This window comes from Perognathus longimembris, chromosome 14 (assembly GCF_023159225.1).
Source record: "Perognathus longimembris pacificus isolate PPM17 chromosome 14, ASM2315922v1, whole genome shotgun sequence".
NCBI classification, from domain to species: Eukaryota; Metazoa; Chordata; class Mammalia; order Rodentia; family Heteromyidae; genus Perognathus; species Perognathus longimembris.
In genome coordinates this window covers 11,509,376-11,531,890 of record NC_063174.1, presented here as the reverse complement: position 1 = coordinate 11,531,890, position 22,515 = coordinate 11,509,376, and the positions used below count along the sequence as shown (strand labels likewise).

Here is a 22,515-nt window from a genome sequence, read left to right as displayed (position 1 = left end):
CTATGTTCATCTCAGCACAATTTCACAAAGTTTTTAAATAATGCATAGTAGTATCATAATATACATATACCATAACTTATTTAATGACTGTTAGATTTAATGCTCTTGCTATCATAACTAATACTCTATTAATGTGTTTCTAAATAAATCTTTGTATTTTATATATTCTAAGGAATATCTATTATAAAAATTATTCCAGGCAGAAACCGGTAGCTCACCCTTGTAATCCTACTCAGGAGGCTGAGATCTGAAGATCGTGAATCAAAGTTGGCCTGGGCAGGAAAGTCTATGAGATTCTTATCTCCAATTAACCTCCAGATAAACAGTAGTAGTACTATGGCTCAAGTGGTAGACTGCTACCTTTGAGCTGAAAAGCTCAGGGATAGTGCCCATACCCAGAGTTCAAACTCCAAGACTGACAAAAAAATTATTCCTCATATTTTAACTAATTTAAAAATCCATAAAGAAAATTTTATATCATATTTACTATTTTTAAATATTAAGTTCAGATGTTTTTACAAGTATTTTTTATTATGGAATACTTTTCCCTTCTTGGAATGTTAATATTTTACTTATTTACATTATATTTAGGTGTGTGTGAAGTTCATAATATACACACATTTTATTCTGCATATACAAATGAGTAGCTATAGACACAAACATCCATACTTCTTTGTTATTTCATGTTAAAAGAAAGGTTTATTACGTGTAATTGCAGATCTGTTCCTCTATTTCAATACTGGTTTTTATGTTTTTAACTGCACTTGGTAATAACTACATTTATTTAAAATCATATACATAATGAAAAATTATGGAAAATTCAAGAATCCAGCAATGTACTAATGTTGTAGTTTCAAAGTAATAGATTCCGAAGTAGTTTTTTAAATGTTGACATTATAAAAGTAATTTTCTCCTCAAAAATGGGGGTACAAAGAGTGAACAATGTAGGAGTGATACTCACTAGACACTGTTGAAAATGAACCATACAACTTGTATGTGGGGATGGGAGTGAAAAACTTAGAGAGTACAAGGGAAGGAATGACATTGTCCAAAGAGAAATATACTCTTTACTTGACTCATGTAACTGTCACATCTCTGTACATCACCCCTATAATAATAAAAAATTTAAAAAAAATTCTACTGTTATAAGTAAAATATCTTAAGCTCTTTATAAAATAAGATAAAACTAAAACATTTTCAAAACTATGTGTATCCTTGGGCTGGGAATATGACCTTGTGGCAAGAGTGCTTGCCTCATATACATGAAACCCTAGGTTAGATTCCTCAGCACCACATAAACAGAAAAGGCCAGAAGTGGCACTGTGGCTCAAGATGGCAGAGCACTAGTTAGCCTTGAGCAAAAGGAAGCCAGGGACAGTGCTCAGGCCCTGAGTTCAAGCCCCAGGGCTGGCAAAAAACAAACAAACAAACAAACAAATCTATGTGTATCCTTATATATTTTTAGAAACTTGGGAGATTTGTATTTTGCATCATTTTTATGACTAGGTATTTAGCAGTCTCTTAACTAAATTGTTTTGTCTGAGAAAAGCTATATAACACTGCTATATGGGTGGATATATTCAATATCTCTGAGTTAACATTTAGTAGAATATTTGTTACTAGCAAGATATGATTAATGAGAATAAAACAATTGGAAGTAGAGCTGTGGCTCAAAGTGGTAGAGCACCAGCCTTGATTGAAAAAAGCTCAGGGATAGCACCCAGGTCCTGAGTTCAGCACCATGACTGACCAAAAAACAGAAAAAAAAAATCAAATTCTTTCCATTTTATGCACACATAATTCAAATCATTCAATTAAGAGGAATCCATAACTATATACCAACAGCCAAATAATTAAAGTATGTGGTAATGGTATGAAAATGTCAATATTATTGCCTGAGTTCCCCATCCCATAAATGAATAGGCTATACAAATATATGAAATCATGATCTCAGTAAGTAGTGATAGACAAAACTTACTCTATTACTTCTGTAAGACTTCTATTATTATGCATAATTCAAAAAAAGGACTTTTTATAATATTGTCCAAGTTTACAAATACATATATTTGATTTTGATGAAAGTCATTGCCTCCTAAATTGTTATAAGCTTATACTTGTACTACTCATGTTAGCATATAATTAATTTTCCTTAAAATCTACTATTTTCATATCTCCTAACTAAAACAGATATAAAACTTTATGGTACTTTGTTATCACATAGAAGAAATCATCTATTGTTCTACAAGAGTATTTATATATGGTTATCTTTATGTTCATAGTGAAGTTCAGTTCTACTTTCTACAGTTATATATTGCAGAGTATATTAAGTAATCACATCTCTTATCTAAAAGACCCAAAATCTTTTATATACATGGTAAGTGGCATGTAAAGCGTGATTATAACTTCAAACTAATTTTGAAATTATTTTTAAAATCATTCCAATTGGTGTAAATGCTAAATAAGTCATTTCTAAAATTCTTCCAAATGCTAATATCTATTATTTTATAAAAATTTTCTTTCCTTAACACAGGAAAACTGTGAGATAGAACTACAGGGATATACATATATGAAGATAGCAGACTTGAGAAGTTCTAATTAAATCTGTGTAACATCTTATATATGCTAAAATGTATTGTTTGTAGAGATGTGATTAAAAATAGACTCTAAACATATTTAAGGCATTCATTTACAACAAAACTGTAGCAACCTTAATCTCAGGGAAAACATTATCTCTGTCATTATCCGTATCACTAGATATTAACTGATTAATTGCACAAAACTGATTTTTAAATCAAATGTAGGTTTCCACTGGCAATGAATATATGCCTATCGTCTTACAAAGGAGAAATATTTCCTCTCCACAAGCTAAAACAATAAGTGGTATTTGAACTGCTGGTTGAAAGGTAGAGGCACTGGTAATCATTATTTCCCCTTGTTTGTTCAGGCCCTTCCAACAAAACAAACAACCTTTTTGTGATTGGATTGACATGGTGTTAACAATGCATTTAATGGCCAAATCAGTATGAATACAGGTAAAGCTCTCACTAATACCAGTACCAGGATGTTAAAGCCACCTATTTTCTAAGCAGCCAAAAAAAAAAAAAAAAAAAAAAAAAACAATAAGAGAAAGAGAGGAGCTCTCCTCCTTTGGCAAATAAGGCAGTTTGCTAGTATTCACCAAGACACATTATTTAACAACCTCTGTGTCACTCTTCAGGCTGTATGCTAACACACTCATCTACCATACCTGCTGTCTTTTCAGCAATTTTAGCTTCTGTTGCTTTCTCCTGGAGTTCTAGCATAAGCTTCAATTGTCTATGTTCTTTATCTTCTTTGGTCAGAGCTTCTTGAAGCTAAAACACATTGAAAAAAAAAGTGTATACTTATTATATAACTGTCATTTCCCAATATAATTTACTTCAAAGTAAAATTTTATTTCTAAACTCTAATAGGATGTTATACTAACTACCAAAATCCAGTAACTCCAAGGAAAAAATTAGGTGGTAAGGCATTTTATAAGGAAATGACACAGAAATTACAAAAACATCCAAATACACACTAAATTTCTATTTGTAAATATACATAAATAAAGGGAAACATTGTTGTTAAAAGTAACTACTGGAAAAGCAATCTCATCTCCATTCCTTTGTCTTAAAGCAAAAGATTTGGAAGGTCTCTGCTAATATTAAAATAATAGACAGCAGTTTTACAGCTTCTCTTAGTAATTACAATATTTGGAAACAAAATTAATTAAGATAATAATCTTAATATCTGATACAAATCTTTTTTATGAATGCTATCTCATAATACTCCACATAAATTGGCACTGCCATCTTGACTCATAATTGGCATATAATAACTACTAAATGAAAGCACAAAAAAATCTCATCCTTACAGGGAATCCTTCCAAATATTTTTTTAATTCTGCCCTAGGCTTTTGTCCTTCCTGTTGTTTTCCTTGAGAAATAATCAACATTCGTAACACCATGTTTCAGTCTGATTAGGTCAAACAATAAGAATATTAAAATCAGAAAGGTAGCAGTGTTTTTAAAGAAAAGATCCACAGAAAATGAATGTTACTAATGCTCAGAGGAATGTATCTATTAATTAAAAGAAAGAACTTGATATAACAAGCTGGACTAAATAAAATCCAACAGTATAAGATGACACCAGGTAAAGGACAGTATCATTTGTTACTTTAAATTATAAAATGAATGACAGGAATTTAAAAGTCTGGGATAGTAGTAAAGTGAGTGGGAATGGTAAAGGGAAGAGTGAATGAGAGAGAATATGGTCAAAATACTTTATGTACATGTGTGAATATGGAATGATGAAGGTTGGTGAAGATGGTCTGGAAAGGAGGATTGATAAGGGACAGTGATGAAGTAGATAAGACTCATCAAGGCATGGTGAATGCATATGATGTGTCCAAAAGAAATCCCTTTGAACAACTAATGGATGTCAATAAAATACTGATATGGAGAGAAATTCTATTACGCATATTGTTGAGATGAAATATAAGGCACAGATACTTAAAAAAAGAGAAATTAAGAAAATAACATGCACATAGTACATATTTGTCATACTCAACGGTGCTAAACTACTTCTATAAAACTTAAATGTTTGTTTTATAGGTATCTACCTTATTTATATGAGAAACATTATAGACCAAGAAGAAGAAAACAGAAAAAAAAAACACCCTATTTTCACAGCCAATCACTTGATTCAACCACACTCTGATGGCAAAGTAAGAAAACAACATAAAACTACTGGTGCAGGATTAAAGAAATAAGTCAAAATAATGATGCTGAAAAAGAAAATTTACAAGGCCAACAGCTAAAAGTGCACTGTATAATAATCAGACTTTCTGTAGTATACCTTTTTATTGCTTGCTCTGAGAATATCCAATTCTTTTAGAAGAAATGCTATGGTTTCTTCTGAAGTAAGCTGGTGAGAAATCCTATATTCATAATTCAAATCATTCTTATTTTCCATAATGCTGTAAAAAGAAAACTATTAATAGATAATATAGACCATTTTATACTTCAAAATGAAGTTTAATAATAAACATGTAAAGGTACCTAATTATAAACTTCTCTTTCTAAAAGTATTCTTTTTTGGTTGCATTTTTTTAACTGTATATTTTTTTTTGGTCTTTTCTTTTTTGGTACTGGGGATGGAACCCAGGACGTTGCACTTGCTAGGCAAGCACTTTGCCACTGAGCTACATCCCAGCCCAATTGAAAGTATTCTTAAAGTATACCTCCATCTCACAAAGAGATGCCAGTCTATCAACTGAGACAGTTAAATCTGTGGGAAGCATTTAGTAAGACCTAAGAGACTCATGGCTCAGTAATCAACAAAAATCACTCAAATTTTAGCGCTAAAAGATTATTTCAATTAGTAATTCCAAATAGGACTGTATCATATTTCTTGCTCTTCTAAATATGCAGAAATTAACAGGTATATTTTATTTTTAATTATATCACATATTCATTATTAATTTTAACACATTAAAATAAAATATTCCCACAACATTTAATGTCAAGTGAAATTAATGCTTTGATATTTTGTATGTTATTTGAGAATACTAGTAACTTGTATGAAAATAGCATAAAGGAAAGAAAGGGGAAAAAAGATTGTTTTAGGAAGGCATTACCTTAAATGTGTAAGCATAGACAAATCTAGGAATCACTATCTTGGGATAGAAGTATAGTATTACATATCTCCTGTTGTAACTATACTAGAGATCTTAGAATCTGACTTTATCTCATGCCTATAATTCTAGTGACTCAGAAGCGGAGGTCAAGGTTCCAAGACAGTCTGAGGTCAGGAAAGTCCCTGAGACACTAATCCCCAACTAACCACCAAAAACTGGAAGTGGAGCTGTGGTTTAAGTGGTAGAAATCTAGCCTTCAGCACAAAAACTCAGTGGCAGCACACCGGCCCTGAGTTCAAGCTCCAGACATGGTACAACATCCCCTCCCCCAACACACACACACACACACACACACACACACACACACACACACACACACACCCCTCACTTTAGCCCATGCTCTACCATTCATTTTCCTGTGTGGTTTTAAATTTTTATTGCTCCTTTGTGAATCCTTCCCCATAGCCCCTAAAATAAACCTCAAATAGAACCCCAGTAATAGTCTGATGCTAAGTAAAAGAAACATACTAAGACAGTGAATATGTCACTGTATGCTAATACTCATTAATGTATCTACAGAATAGTTTACAAGTAAATAGAAATTTCTTTCTTTTATTTTGGTGGTATTAAAGTTTCAATACAGGGCCTTGCGCTTGCTATGCAGGCACCTGACCACTTGAGCCCTATTCCCCAGACCTTTCAGCATCAGTTATTTTTCCAGCACGGTTTTGAATTTTTGCTTGAGGTGCCAAAATCCTCCAATAATGCCTCATATTGAACTAGGACTACAGGTGATCCCCACCGTACCAGCATTTTTTTTTTTTTTTTTTACTGAAATAGTGTCTTGCTAAATGCTTTGTGTGAGCTAGACTAGACCAATAACCCCCCCAACTTTTCAGTTCAGAGTGATTACAGACAGGTACTTAACTATACCTAATAGAAATAGTTATTCCTATTTTTTTAAAAAACTTTTCAAGTAGCATTTTAGAAAATATGATTTTGTCTAGACTAAAAATAGAATTATCATTAAAATTTAAAATCCAACAATATTTTCCTAAAATGTGATTAATTATTCAAGTATCTTATTAACAAAGATAACAGCCACAGGTATCATAAATACAAACTTCTTCATGAAATAGCCAAGGTAGATGGGTAAAAGTTGCAGAGTAAAATAATAAGGAAAGCAAATAGCAGAGTACAGGATCACTCTAAAAGTATTCAAATTTAATGACAAATAGTGCAATCTAAAACCTAAAATATTTACGTGGGCTTAATCTGTCCTATCACTACTAGCTTTTGGCTTTGATGAATAGTATCTTAACAGTTATTTTCACATATAGTGAAAGGTTAAAGAAATTTTGTTCAAAAGGAATAAAACTTTATTGCCTTCCTTCAAACTTAACTTGTGTGTTTTCTCTTGACAAACTGTACCAATATTATGAAAACAATAGCAAATGTTGGGAAGATTCCTCAAATTCTCAAGTTTCTGACATGTCAAATTTAGAAAGAAAGGAAACACATGGGAGAGAGAAAAGTTCTTTCCCTCTAGATAAAAGGCTAAGTGTGGCACTCACTTGGGATTTTCAGATGTCTCATCATCTGGATGAGGACTGGCAACTTGAAAATTCCTTGATACCTGTCCTGGCAATTCTGTGTCATCAAATGTGACTTCTCTTCCTAAGTCCTCCAAGTTTTGATGCTTGTTCTCCTCAGAATTCATAGTCGGTTGCTCACCTAGCTGTCCATTTTTATTTCTCTCCGTAGTCTCCTCTTCAAGAGAAATGTGGGCTCTATCTGTACGCAAACACAATACATAAAGATGACATAGTTACATACTAAAATCATTTAGTCAAATAAATTTTGTGGAAATAAATATCCTTATGGCTTTAAAGTACACTTAATAGTCAGATATTTAGGGCAATGGTTCACAGCCTTTGCAATGTGTTGGAATAGCCTTAGTTTCCAAGTATCTGAGGGCCAGAATACACTATGTACTAATTAAATCCCTACAGTGGAAGTCTTTCAGATGATTCCAGCATTCACTCAATCCTGAGAGCCACTAAAGATATTTTTCCTGATTTCTCAAAATAGGATACGATAAGTTAATCATTTATGAGATGACAATGTGCACAGACACTGGTATCTGACTGTATGGGTCAGAATTCCAGGTTTTCTATGTGAACAATGTTGGGCAAGTTATTTATCCCCACTTATCTCAGTTTCCTATCTGTGAAATGCAAATATAATAACACTTAATTGAGTTGTGAGAACTGGGTACTTAAAATACTTGGCCTCACATTTGACATAATAAATATTAACTGCTATTTTGTAATCATCAAAACATCAAAATGGATATAAGAATTGTTTTAGTCTCCGTTTTTATTAAATACTAGAAAATCTTACTTTGTATGTATGGGTTTCTCACAAAAATTATTTTTATCTGAAATTGTAATTAATATACTTCCAAGAAAGAATCTATTTTTAATGATATAATAAAAGTTGGGTGAAAATCACCAAAAAAGTTCAAAACTAACTATGGTATTGTAAATCTGATCCCTGATGCAAATATTCACTGGCACTTGTTTTTATTAATTCCAGCAGAAATAATTCTTTTAGCTTTAAAAGACAGATGTGCCTCATCTGATTTTTGTCAATTCCTTCTCCAACCAATTACATTTCAAATGCTTTTTAGTCATGGGAGATTTGGGAATTAAAAAAAAAAAAGTAGGGACACTTAAAAAGTAACTCTCAGAATATATTCATTCTGATTTTTCTGCTTTTATAGTGGGTTACAAGATTTAAATCTGAACATTATCCCCTTCTTTCCCTCCCTCCCCTTTCCCCTCCTTCCTTCCTTTTTTCCTTCTTTCCTCTTTCTCTCTTCTTTCCTTCTTCCCTTCCTTCTTTCTTCTTTCCTTTCATCTCTCCTTACCTACCTTCCTTCCTTGTGTGTGTGTGCAGTATGCAGTGTGCGTGCGTGTGATCACAGGGCTTGAACTCAGGATTCTATCCCTGAGCAAGGACAGTACTCTACCATTTGAGCCACAGCTCTACCTCTGGAGTTTTGGTAGTTTTATTGGAGAGTCTTAAGGATTTTACTGCTGGCTATGAATCATGATCTTCCGATCTACACTCCTGATTAGGTAGATTGCAGGCTGGAGCCCCCGTGTCTGGCTAAACATTATTATCATTGGTAACTAGAAGCTTAGATTGTAAGTCATTTGTTTTTGAAATTACACTGATTTCACTTTGTGTAAGTGAATGAATTAGGAGAGAAAGGACTGGGTATATGGCTCAAATGTTAAAGTGTCTGCCTAGGGAGCACAGGCCTGAGTTTTAAAAAAAAAAAGTTAATAAAGAGAAATATCTGAACCACATACTGTGAGATATTCATAACATTTCAACAATATTTTCATATGAAACTTTAACAATTCTAGAAACCTTTTCTCAAAACTCTTAGTCTGCTTTAAATGTTCATTAGCTAGACTACTTTTCTAATTGATGCTGATGGTAGAATGGAACCTTGAAAATAATCTAGATGAGGGAATTTTATATATGGCTACTAGGAAACACTCCATGTTTTCTAACATTAACACTCAACATGGAACACTCAAAATAATCTAGATAAGGGAATGTTACATTTGGACACTAGGAAAACCTTTTATCACTAAGAAACTATGTTTTCTAACACTAATATATATGTTTTAAGTAACTAAGAGAAAAAAAACTATGAATAGTTATTGAAAGCATTATCAATGAAATTGCTCCCAGGGACATATCATAAAAACACAATAGGGCCACACTATTCTCCAGTTTATGAGGTAGAAAGATTCTTTAAAAGGAAAGAGAATAGGCGATGAACAGTGTCTGCTATAAAAGCCCCCAGATCCCTGTGACAACAACATACACAAGTGCTTTAGGCCCTCAAAAGTCCTGACTCTGACTTGTTTGACACTAAATTTACCACTATCTACAACTTGTTCCATTTTCTTAACCTCTAGATTTCTAGGTCTAGTTCAACATCTCTTTTCAGCATTTTATATTTCTCTCCTTATTTACTCATGATTATCTATATTCACTATTTCCTAACTAGTTTTATATATCTTTATTTAGGTTGACTTAATGTCAAATTTTGTGATACTTGAACTTTCAGTTTACTTCAGCTATAACTGGCCTAATTTCCCCAAAGTTTAGAGTAGATGTAAAAGATTCCCAATAGGAGGACTATTGGAGTAATTCCTAATTAGAATTATTCATCAGATATACAGAGCCTGTTTGGCAAATCAGATTATTCACACTTTTCTTCTGAGAGTAAGCAGATTTCATTTTACCTTATATACAAAACTGATTTATAAAACATTCCTGTCTTTTATCATCTATTTTGGCAAATATAATCTCAGCAAATTATTGTTAAATTCTGAATGCACTCTCAATGCTCTTCCTGTCCACCCTACTGTATTATGCTTTATAATTTGTATAGAGGTTTTAACTTTTCTAATTAGCTTCCTTATTCAATAGTTTACTATCATTCACTGAAACCCTACAATGATCAGTATATGTCCTGTAAAAGGATATAAGCACAATAAACATGAATAAAACAAAACAGAGAGCATCATCAAAAGTATCTACAGAGGGTTGGGGATATAGCCTAGTGGCAAGAGTGCCTGCCTCAGATACACGAGGCCCTAGGTTCGATTCCCCAGCACCACATATACAGAAAACGGCCAGAAGCGGCGCTGTGGCTCAAGTGGCGGAGTGCTAGCCTTGAGCGGGAAGAAGCCAGGGACAGTGCTCAGGCCCGGAGTCCAAGGCCCAGGACTGGCAAAAAAAAAAAAAAGTATCTACAGAGGGGCTGGGAATATGGCCTATTGGTAAAGTGCTCGTCTCATATACATGAAGCCCTGGGTTTGATTCCTCAGCACCACATATATAGAAAAAGCCGGAAGTAGCGCTGTGGCTCAAGTGGCAGAGTGCTAGCCTTGAGCAAAAAGAAGCCAGGGACAGTGCTCAGGCCCTGAGTTCAAGCCTCAGGACTGGCAACAAAAACAAAACCAAACAAAAGTGTCTACAATACAGGTCAATGGCAAACTGATGTAATGATTTGAACACAGTGTAACAAGTATTAGGCAACAGCTAGAGAGCACATAAGTAGAAATTCATGCTCAATTGGAAAACTATAAGAAGTCATTTTCTCTAAAAGGGCAAAGGAAGAATACAAAAAAAATGAACTTCCCAAAGGTTTTATTAGGTGAGAAGTTCGCAGACTATAGATAGAAAACAGAATAAGTATAGTAATGGTACAATGGAAAGGAACAGATTTAGAAAACAAAGAAATAGGTCTTCTATTGACATAAGTTGCAATGGAGAGTGAACATTTCTAAGAGGAAGGTTAAAAAGCTTCAAGAGGCAAATAACCTAGATGTGAGTTGATGAAATGGATTGATTGTGAAGATATCTAAAGAAAAGGAAATCAATGAAACAGGATACTCAAAAAGAAGAGGAGAAATGAGAGATCATACAAAATTTTACACTGAGTACAGAACATGTTAAAGACAAAAGAAAGCTATAGGCATGCCTATCGGAGGCTGAGATCTGAAGATTGAGGCTTGAAGCCAGCCCAGGAAGGCAAGCAAGTCCATTTGACTCTTATGTCCAAGTAACTAATAGAAAATAGGAAGTGGAGCTGTGCCTCAAAGTGGAAGATTGCTAGCCTTGAGCAGAAAGCTCAGGTACAGTGCCTAGGCCCTGAGTTCAAGCCAGAGGACAAAAACTTATAGCAAGTCTGTTTATCTTTAAATTTCTGTTGTTGTTGTTAGTACTGGGGTTTGAACTCAATGTCTTGAGCTTGCTCAGCTTGCTCATTTGGCTGTCAATCTACCAAAGCCATGTCTCCAACTTTTGTGGTTTAGTGGTAGAGTGCTTGCCAAGCATGCATGAAGTCCAAGGTTCCATTCCTCAGCACCACATAAACAGGAAAAGCCAGAAATGGTGCTGTGGCTCAAGTGGTAAAGTGCTGGCCTTGAGCATATGAAGCTCAGACCCTGAATTCAAGCACCGAGACTGGCCAAAAAATAAAAAATAAAAAAAGTAGTTTGTCCAATATAAGTTATAAAGTATTAAAAAATTCTATGTATTTTTCACCCAGATTCCCCAAATAGTAACATTTTACCATGCTATCATTATTATCCATTTTAAATAACAATCTACCTACCTGCCTACATATATACACTTATATTGTTTACCTAAAATATTTAAAACCAAGTTGAATGCTTAATGTACTTTAACTTTCCAGGAAAAATTTAAAGTATTTCTCTAATATTACTAAATTTTCTTTATTTTATTCAAAGCCAAACTTAAATACAATATCTGAATTAGTACTTCTTCTCACCAAGAGAAGAGGACAGCACTTAGGAAATTTAAATTCAGTCTTTATTTTCTATAAGCACTCTAGTCTAGGAGAAAGTTCTTTAAGAAGTGATAATGGCATCAAAAGCTTTGACTGAGTTTATTTGTATTATGTATTATCTTATCAATTCTGAAAGAATCACACATAGAAATTCAAACACAGACACAAAAACCGGCCACAAAAGTGAACTTTGGAAACTGTTTTGGTCACTAGTGAGTAACAAAGAAAAACATTAAATAAAAAGACTTCTAATTCATACTCTTTGCTATATACATATAGAAACTTAAAACTAAACCCATCCTCTCCTATGGCTTGAAATGGAAATTCTCTTTAGTAATCCATGTCCTTGTTTAATCAATGTCACTGTTAACTATCCTACCATGATTAACTGATTTTTTTTCTTTGCCAGTCCTGGGGCATGGACTCAGGGAGTGGGCACTGTCCCTGGCTTCTTTTTGCTCAAGGCTAACACTCTACCACTTAAGCCTCAGAGCCACTGTCAGCTTTTTCTGTTTATGTGGTACTGAAAAATGGAACCCAGGGCTTCATGCATGCTAGGCAAGCACTCTACTGCTAAGCCATATTCTCAGCCCCTGAATTAATATTTTTAACTCATTTTTCTATATGGATTTAAAGAATAAAATCTCTTTTCAATCATGCCTATGGAATCTGAGTCCTTTTCTATGACTTAAACAGAAAAAAATTTATGATTATTATTAATTCATGTATTTGCTTTTCAAAAGTACCATTTTATTTGGGCACAAGAACTCAACATGTCAAATACCTCGATTGCATGTAGCATCATCTATTCCAATGGCTTTACAAATAAACTAAAAAATGTAACGGGGGAATTCAAAATGTCAAATGACATTTTCCAAATTGTCCTATTTAATGTTATTTTGCAGCTATTTGGAAATGATGCTCTAGATAGTTCCTAAATTATAATTATTTAAAATGTCAACGACAGCTGGAGTTTATACATCTGGACAAATTGATAAAGACCTTTTAGAATCTGTAATACCAAATTGTACACCAGCTCTGTTTCATGTTTTGATGACCTTATATTTATCTCTCTAATGACTTTCATACTGTTAACAATATACTGTTATTTAAAAAATTCTTTCTTCTAAAAATCTCAACATTGCCCATATTCTCAATGCTGGTGTTTTTAAACCCTCAATTGCTTAGTCTAGAATAATAATAGTACTATAATACCATTTGCTATCCTAGAATAGCTGAAATCCCCTTTAAATTTAATTCTCCAGATAATTACACATGAATGTATAAAATACTCAGTTAAATTGATGCTACCCAAGAAATCATGACTCACAACCCCAAATAACTATTATTTCATGACTATTATAGAGAGTGAGGAGGTGGCTAGAATCAAATACAGATTCTTAGAGGCTGGGAAATTCTGTTCTGCCTGGCTTTGTAAATAGTTTGTGACAACTGGTATCTGTGTAAACGGATTTGATGGTCCCCTGGGGGGTCAATACTGTTTACAAAGCTGTTTCTTCAGAGTGGTTGAGTTAGAATTGTCTCTAGGGGATCCTACCAGGTTACTCAGAATAGCAACATCCCTGCTACCTGAAATCTCAGAATATAAAAAGACAAGAGGATAGAAGCAATATGGAAAAATACATCCAAATACATGGATCTCACTCTTAAAAGTGCTACTTAGGGGCATTTAAATGTAAAATGAACCATAAAGGAGATATTTGTTATTGTGTTTTCTAACACTTGTTATCATAATTGGTATCCATTTCTTTAAATTCTGCCTTTCTTTTTTGGGGGGGGAAGCAAGAGGGAAATTAATATGTATATCTTTGCCACTGGTTTTGTAAATTCAAGAACAAAAACCAAAAATTAACTGCTTTTATTTCCTATACTGTCTTCCAGTTTGGTTTTTTTTGTTATTACATGTTAAAGTTGATGACAGACTTACTATAACAGTCTCAAATTTTAAACACAAAGATGTCTTTCCCATTGGATAATTGGTTTCTAAAAATGGACATTAGTTTAAAATAATCAGAACAATCAACTAGTGGCTCCTAATGAATTTTACTTATTCCTTTAAAAAAAATCAATTCAAATACAAGTCTGACCATCCATCCATCATCCAAATACTTTTTTTCTTTCAGTAAATATTTCCAAGTTTATAGCTTTTTTTTTTTTGAGGACTAGTTTTCCACATATTATATAAACTCGCCCTCCAAGGAAAGAAAAACCCTCACAAATAGAAACTCACATGAGAAATGTCTATCACATCATTGTGGACCCACCAAATTATAATGTGTACACGAGAAAAGCCAATGATCCAAGTATTCTGTTTACCACAACATTGATATATTTAGACTTCCCAACCGAAATTATAGTCAGTGTGTATCAGTTCTGAAAACAAACTGCATAGCTGAATTATGACTCTTCAACATACTTGAGGGCTATCAAGAAATTATTTAACCTCATTAATTTCTCTCAGTAAAAAGAAGGGGAAAAAAAGCAACCACTTAAAAGGCTAATATAAGGAGTTATCTAAGTTATAGAAATTTCTTGGAAAAATAGTATCACAGAACACACACTCAATAACTGCTATATATTATCATCTGCTTTGCTAAAAGTTAGTTTTTGTATTTTAATTTTTCCTACCTTCCTATGAGATAAGCTTTGCCATGCTAGGATGATAGTCAAACTTTCAATTCACATTTATTGCTAACTAATTTCCCTTAAATATTAACAATAAAAGAATCATCCATTTTCCTAGTATTTTTTGTAAGATTTCATATAAAAACTTTCACAATTATCTGAATAAGTGAATTTGACAGGCTATGGCTAGGATGTACTTATGTAGCTAAAATCAGCATGGCTATCCTAATCAATAACACTATTACTTAGACATAAATTGTTTCCTCCAAAGAGTGTTAGCAACTCTGTAAAAGAAAAGTCTTTCAGTAACATTAATGTGTATAACACTTGTAAGGTCATAGAAACCGAAAATAAATGTTATCTAATGCAATTAGAAGCATAAACATAAAGAGAAAATACTTAATTTTTAGTTAATTCATAATGGTTTAATAGGGGACATAGCACATTATAAACTAGTGAAAAGGTCATATTATTTTGAGAGGTAGAAACAGACATAAGAAAAGTCTGAAAAAAATCAATGTCACATAAAGAAAAATTATTTTAAAATATACCAATAGATATATTTACATAAATTCACTCTCATGAAAAGAAAATGAAAAATTAAAAGCCATTAACATAACGTAATTTCAGTAACCAATATATTGGCACACATCAGTTACTGTAAAGATCACAGCGAGTAGATCATACTCATCCTTCAGAGACTAACTTAAGAAGGACATAAAATTAGGTAACCTGAGAAACTTTGTTTTCAAATATGCACGTTTTTACTGAAATACTGTATATTAACACTATCAGGGCTTTATGGAAAATTTGGCATCAACAGCCATAGCATAATTCAAACCATAATTTTCACTAATTTGTCTAAATACATAGTACCCTTCATGCAGACTTTTTACAGACCTGCCAACATACTTATATTATGTCTATATGCTGCAATTAAATTTAAAGATAGTTTTTGTTTTGATTATTTTCAATCTCATCACCAAATTAATAACCAACCTGTTGTGGTTAGAGACATAAAATGAAAAAATTACGTGGATTATAGTCGCTAAAGTTTATGGTCTTGAGATCTATTTTTGTCTCTATTGACTGAAAAAGCTACATTATATTTATCTTCATAAGACATACAGCAAAAACGTAGTGGATAATTTTTTAATTTATTGAAACTGAAGTGAATCAATAAAATAAACTATGAATATAGACAACTGCCTCAGAATATGTAAATACAAAACAAGCATTAAAAATGAGTATTTCCTGGATATCAGGGTACATGCCTTTAATCTCAGCACTTGGAATGCTAAGTAAGGTGAACTGTGAGTTTGAGACCTAAAGTACATTCTGAATGCTACCTCAAAACAAAATAAAATATCTAACAATCAAACAAGAGAAAAAGAAGAATGGGAACTTAATATTCAATACTTCTCAAATACCAATATGGTGCCAGATGCCTAGCAGTATGTAAAGGCAATTTAAAAACAAAACAAAACAAGGGACAAGGCAGAGTCAGTGAGACAGCAGGACTGACACTTGTAAAATAAGCAAAAGGTGAGTGGCAGGATAGTAAAAGTTTTAGTGCTAACCTTAGTCAGATCAGCACCATTTAAACACACATTTGTAAATTTTAAAATATTATAGCAAGCATATTAAACAATAAGGAACGTTATAATAACATTATAAATATGATCATGCAAAGTATGTTGTAAAAGTAATTTCAAGAAACTTTACATCTATACTCACAGCACATCTCAGTTTGGACTAGGCACATGGTAAGTGATGGGTGATAATATATGGCCAGTGACTAAGTACTGGAAAACACAGATGTAGATCCTTACATATTCCTTACATGATACACTGCACATATATTGAGGAGAAGTAAAGACCTTTTCTAGGGTAGAGTCTAGAGGTAGTTATAGAATATTAAAATAAGGTTTTAAAAAGGTTTGTCAAGCAAGAAAATTCTTAAAGCTATCGATATTATGCAAATTATTCATTTGAACATTAGGCTTAGATAACCAAAATAAACTATATTCTTCATATCTCTCGATATGTATGTGTATCTAGATAAACATATATGTCAAATGAAAGTGGTGACATTATTCTATCTCCAATTATGATCATCTACTGGCTCGGTGAACTGCATTTTAAATTATCCATAGAAATTACTGGCATTTTTATTACAAAAAGCTATTTAAAAATATGACAATTAAAAAAAGTTTTTGTTTGTTTCACCAAGTTTGAAATAGTTATAAATATATCAACATTTATTCTAGAAAAAAGTTCAATATTTCTGTGTAAAAACTACTTAATATATACAAGTATTTGTGAAATTCTCTCATGACACATAATATTTTCCATTTCACATCTTATACTATATGAAGGCAATGAACACAGTAAAATCATGTAACCTAAAGCTTGCGATAGGTACTTATAAACATGAGAATTAAAGCTTTTAAAACTGATATCAGTTTATTTAAAATATTGAAAATATTATTTAACCTGAAATGACTATGAAAATGATTCTAATATTTTATTAACATAATGGTAAGCCTTTATTCTTTATATTTCCTATATTGTGAGATAGCTGACAATATTTTGTATATTATAGCCTGTCTCAAATATTCTTATCAGAATTCATGTAATAAAAGTAAACATATGAATGAATAACATAAGACTTAGATTTCTATAACTGCAAGTAAAATAAGTTTAACAATTATACTTTTAAAATTCAACAATTTCATAAATCATTTATGGAAAACAAGTTTTCTAATAATAAATGTAAGGAGGAAAGGGTTGTTCTCATTATATATGCCTTTTATTTCATGAATACCTTTAGATTCTAGTAATAAAATAGAAGAATTACTAGTCAGATACTAATCGGGAATCACTGAAACATAATGTTAGTTCTAATGGATGGATGATTGTATTTGGTCTTTTGAAACTTTGAAGTATAGGTAAGTCTTGATCACACAAATTAATAAATCCTAAAGCTGGAGTTAACAATAACCATTACACCCAAATTCTGAAGCTTAGCCCAGCCAATTTTTCAAAAGGTCAGGTTGTGAACTGGAGAAGATCAGGGAGGTCCACTGCATAGCTTTGTTGCCAGGCATCTCTCCTCTGGATTGTTGCAGGCATTTATTAGTATTCGTCAGCAGACTCAACAAAGCAAACAAGAAATTCAAGCACGAATAATAAAATGAAATGCTGCTATATAACCCTTTGTCATTCAGCAAATATGGGACTTTTTAGCTACATTGTTCCTAAACCTGGGTTACTACTTTAATTTTTCTCCACAGTGCTGACTGAATGAGTATGCATGTGTGTTAAATGCAGAGCTCCCCTAACAACTGCAGGACTGCCATTTAATCTGTTGGTAGATGGACCATTTCCTGTGGGAACCCTGGCTATGATTTCCAGATCCACCAAATAAATCTCAGATTAAGATTCCAAATGAAACCTGCCTTTGGCAGATAAAAAATGTCAAGATGGATATAAACAGTAAAATTATAAATTATCTAGGTGTTGCATGACAAACTAATGCTCAATTTTTTGTTGACATGTACCCAGATATCAAAACTATATGAGACATTCATCAAATGTCACACTTTCATAATATTGGAAGCATCATTAAACCTGTTTGACTAAGGACCACAAAGTGTTTAAGCAGTAGCTCAAAAGTATATTTGTGCAAAGTAGAAGAATAAATTTACATATCAGCAGCAGCTCATAAGGGATGGGTAAATATTCTGTTTATCTCTCATTGTAATTCAGGTTACTTTAAATACAAGGTTTTAGGAAATCATTATACTCTATATGACATCATTACATAACTTTTTATGCAAATTATCTTTTATTCAAATTCATTACTCCCCCCCAATATAACAAAAACAAAATTGTGCAAAAAGAAAATGGTAAGAGTGCTATTTCATTAATCAACTGTGACTGTTAGTTTCTTGTAAGCCAGTTACAATATAGCATCCCCAAATCCTAACCAGAGTTGGCATTTCAAACTTTTCACAGAAGAACTAAATATTTGAGACAAAAAAGCCTCAACAAAGTAAATTTGTTTTTTTGATAATGTGTTCATTTTAAATGACTTGAGGGAGGAGCAGAGACTTTTAAAAAAGAAAACACTAATAAAAAGCCAATATAGAACATGTTAGAAAGCAAATGATTAATTCAAAATGCAGAGGAAGTCTCTGGTGCTAGTTTTTCCTACACTCCCAGAAGATCAAGGACTGCCTTTGTAAATGGCACCTTTTTTCCATAGCTCTTCTTACCTGGACTATAATGTAGTTTTATTCTACTCTTGAACTCTATATTGGTTGATTATAAAATACACCTACTGAAGTGTTCTGAAAGGAAAAAAATTGAATTTTGCTTTTAACTTTTCTAAAAACAATTGAGTCAAATACTTTGGGAATACCACATTTTCTAACATTTGGTTTTGCTAAAAAATATTAAACCTTCTATCTAAAACAGAACTCTTTCAAATTATTAGTTTATACTTACATTAATCTGGGGAAAATATAAACTATTCTAAACTCTGTCTTTCAAATCTTACAGATCAAGCATACAGAAGCCTAAAATTTGTTTTATCTTTCCTATCAAATTTCTTTCCTCCAGTACTAGCTGCTGGTTCAAGAAAAATAATGCTAAATAAACTCTTCCTATTCCAATCTGCTAGAAAGTGATGTTAACATAAAACTTTTGCTTTTTTCATGGTGGAAGAGGAAATTAATTAAACAAGGAAATAATAATGCTTTATGCTTAATTTGATCAGATTTTTAATCCTAAAAGTGTTCAAATCAATGAGTGTTGTTTGTTAGACTAGCCAATTGTGTTAGTTACGTTCAGAATATATCAAATTACCTTAGGAACAGACAGAAAAAATTATTAAAGATGATTTGTTTGTCCAATGAAATAAAAATATTGGAATATCAAAAGTATACAAATGCATTTTCTATGCAAAAATAAAATCTTAATATGAACTTCTGTCAATGCCCTAATTTTAAAAAGATTACATGTTAAAAGGAGACTTGGAAAAACAAAAATAAAAATAATCCCCAAACCATAAAAGTCAACCTTTGACTTTAAAAACAATACTTTTTTTTTTCAACCATCAAATACAATTTTAAAATTTGGTCAGGATTATCAATTTTACCTAAATACTATGGCTTTTTCATACAGATAAGTGAACACAAAGAAAAGGAGTATATACATTCTCCCTAGAAGATAATATACATGACAAAACCAAGACACTAAGGAGTATTTGGTGAACTCCAAAAACAACTTTTACTCTACTACTATAGACTCATTTTTAACAAAAATGTAGTGAGTAAAAGTTGCATATTTTAGTACACTTTGCTATAAAAGGTATATTTTAATACTCTGTAATATATAACTTCACAATTTAGGAGACTTTTTTAAAAAAAAGTAGTTCGAACATGTTCAAATCCAAGAAGTCACATCAGTCTTACTCTATAGTCAAACAGGACCATCTGTAAATAGCCTTAAGTTCAGTCTATACACCAATGTACATTGATCTCCTAAATCAACAAAATTCCAATGCACACTCATACTAAGGAGATCACTATAGTGATGTTAAATAAACTAAACTTCTCACTGTAGCAAACCAAAGATGCAATAAGTATCACACTAAGACTTGTGTTGTAAATATGTTTTCTAGGAAGTGTTTTGGAATAAAATGCCATCGGTGGAAATAAATGAGGATTTTTACTGGAGAGAACAGATTCTTAAGAAACTTTAAAATAAAGTGAAAAACTTTTGATGGATTCAGATAGATTTGCCTAAAATTTTTACATTTTCATGGTCACAAATAAATTTGAACTAGCTTGAGTATTTTGAAAGCAGCATTGGTATTTCCTTGAAAAACAACAATAAAAGTTGTAAGTTCTCCAACCAGAATAAAACCAATAGAATAGAAAAGGAAGAGATGCGTTTCTGTTAAAAAATAAATTTACCACTTTTCAAGTTCATTATTATCCTTTCTATAAAATAGATGACAAAAAATATAAGAATTTCACATGAAGAGTTGTAGCCTGAATTGACTTATAATCATTTCCAAATTTAGGGAAGGAAGGAAGGACAGGAAGAAGGAAGGAAAGGAGGAAGGAAGGGGCGAGGGAGGAAGCAAAGAAGGGAAGAGAACAGGAAAGGAGGGAGAAAAAGAAAGATTTTTTTCTAGAGCACCAACTTTCCCCTTTTTAAGAATAGTAAGAATTTAAAGGTAGTTTCATGGATTTTAACAAATGTAGCAATAGGAGAATGTTGATAGTCAGGGAAGTTGAACACAGGTGGGAGTAGGGGATATATGGAAATATTATGACTTCCTCTAAATTTTGCTGTGGTCCTAAAGCTGCTCAAAAAGTACAATAGTCTTTTAAGTTGATAAAAATAATTCTTAATTTTAGGATATGTGGCATAAGCTTAGTAATGTCAAGTATTCCTGTTGGGAATGATGAATGTCAAAACAGAGTTCATAACAAATGATATAAGCAGCTTAAAAACTGAATACCCTTGTAAATATTTTTGTATGTCCTTCCATTTTTTCTACAGTCTAAGAGTAGGAACAGATTCATTCTCAGAAAGATTTTTTAAAAAGTTTAAGAAAACCTAACAATCTCATTATCTTAATACACTGTTTTTCATTTATACATTCTTTTTTTTCTTCTTTTATATTTTTTTCCGTTAGTCAAAGTGAAGTACAGAGGAGTTACACTTTCATATGTAAGGCAGTGAGTACATTTCTTGTTCAATTTGTTACCTCCTCCCTCATTTTCCCCTCTTCTCCCCTCTCCCTTTCCCTCCCTCCCCTCCCCACGAGTTGTACAGTTGGCTTATACCAAATGGTTTTGTACGAATTGCTTTTGGAATAGTTTGCCGTTTTATCCTTTGTCTCTCGATTTTGGTATTCCCTTTCCCTTCCCTCGTTCTAATACACGTATATACAGTAACCAGGGTACTAAGATGAGATACAATGATAGCGGGGGTAAATCCACAGGAAAGGAATACGATAGGAAAAAAAAAAGGGGGTACTGTTTTACATGGCATGTTGAAAATAATTACAATAATGATATACCACTTGTTTCCAGAACGTGGAGTTCATTTCACTTAGCATCATCTTATGAGTTCATAAGGGCATAGCTATTGGGCTATTGTGATCTTCTGCTAGGTCTAGCCTAAACATGTACTAATTATTCCCTATGAGGGAAATCATAGAGTCCATGTTTATTTGGGTCTGGTTAACTTCACTTTTTATAATTTTTTCCAAGTCCTTCCATTTCCTTACAAATGGGGCAATGTCATTCTTTCTGACAGTGGTATATGCCACTGTGTATATGTACCACATTTTCCTGATCCACTTGTCTATTGAGGGGCATCAGGGTTGGTTCAATGAACTAATTTTTTAAATAAAAACATACAATCTGCTCCATCATGTTAAGAATGCTGAGAATAGTCTCAGTGTTGTCTTAGGAAAGCAATCAGTTTGTGTTGGCCAGCCACTAGCAACCTACCACCTTACCCTCAAATACTTTAGATGGTATTTGTGAGATGCTACTAGCACTCTATTAACCTAGGTCTTATAAAGCTCAATAGTAAATATAATCAGACTTTTGAATGGTCTTCCTTTACCCTCGGACATATGAGAAAATACAGTCTTAAATTCATACTTACCTGAAGGTTTTGTTTGCAATAGGAATTTTAATATGAACAAAATTACATTTTACATGAAAACTATTATATATTATATACTAAAAATGTATAAATGCAAGTTGTATAT

At 32.5% G+C, this 22,515-nt stretch overlaps 1 protein-coding gene across 3 annotated transcripts in view; it reads right to left on the bottom strand.

The window, feature by feature from the left end:
- Mipol1 (mirror-image polydactyly 1) overlaps positions 1-22,515 on the bottom strand; it is a 250,668-nt gene that overhangs the window by 182,659 nt on the left and 45,494 nt on the right. For 2 of the 3 annotated variants that reach the window (XM_048362982.1, XM_048362983.1), the window contains exons 4-6: positions 7,234-7,459; positions 4,879-4,999; positions 3,248-3,353 (exon numbers count right to left, since the gene is read on the bottom strand). In XM_048362982.1, the coding sequence (XP_048218939.1) occupies positions 3,248-3,353; positions 4,879-4,999; positions 7,234-7,459 (453 nt within the window). Of the gene's footprint in view, positions 1-3,247; positions 3,354-4,878; positions 5,000-7,233; positions 7,460-22,515 lie in introns of those variants that run through there. The other variant, XM_048362984.1, reaches the window with a different exon arrangement.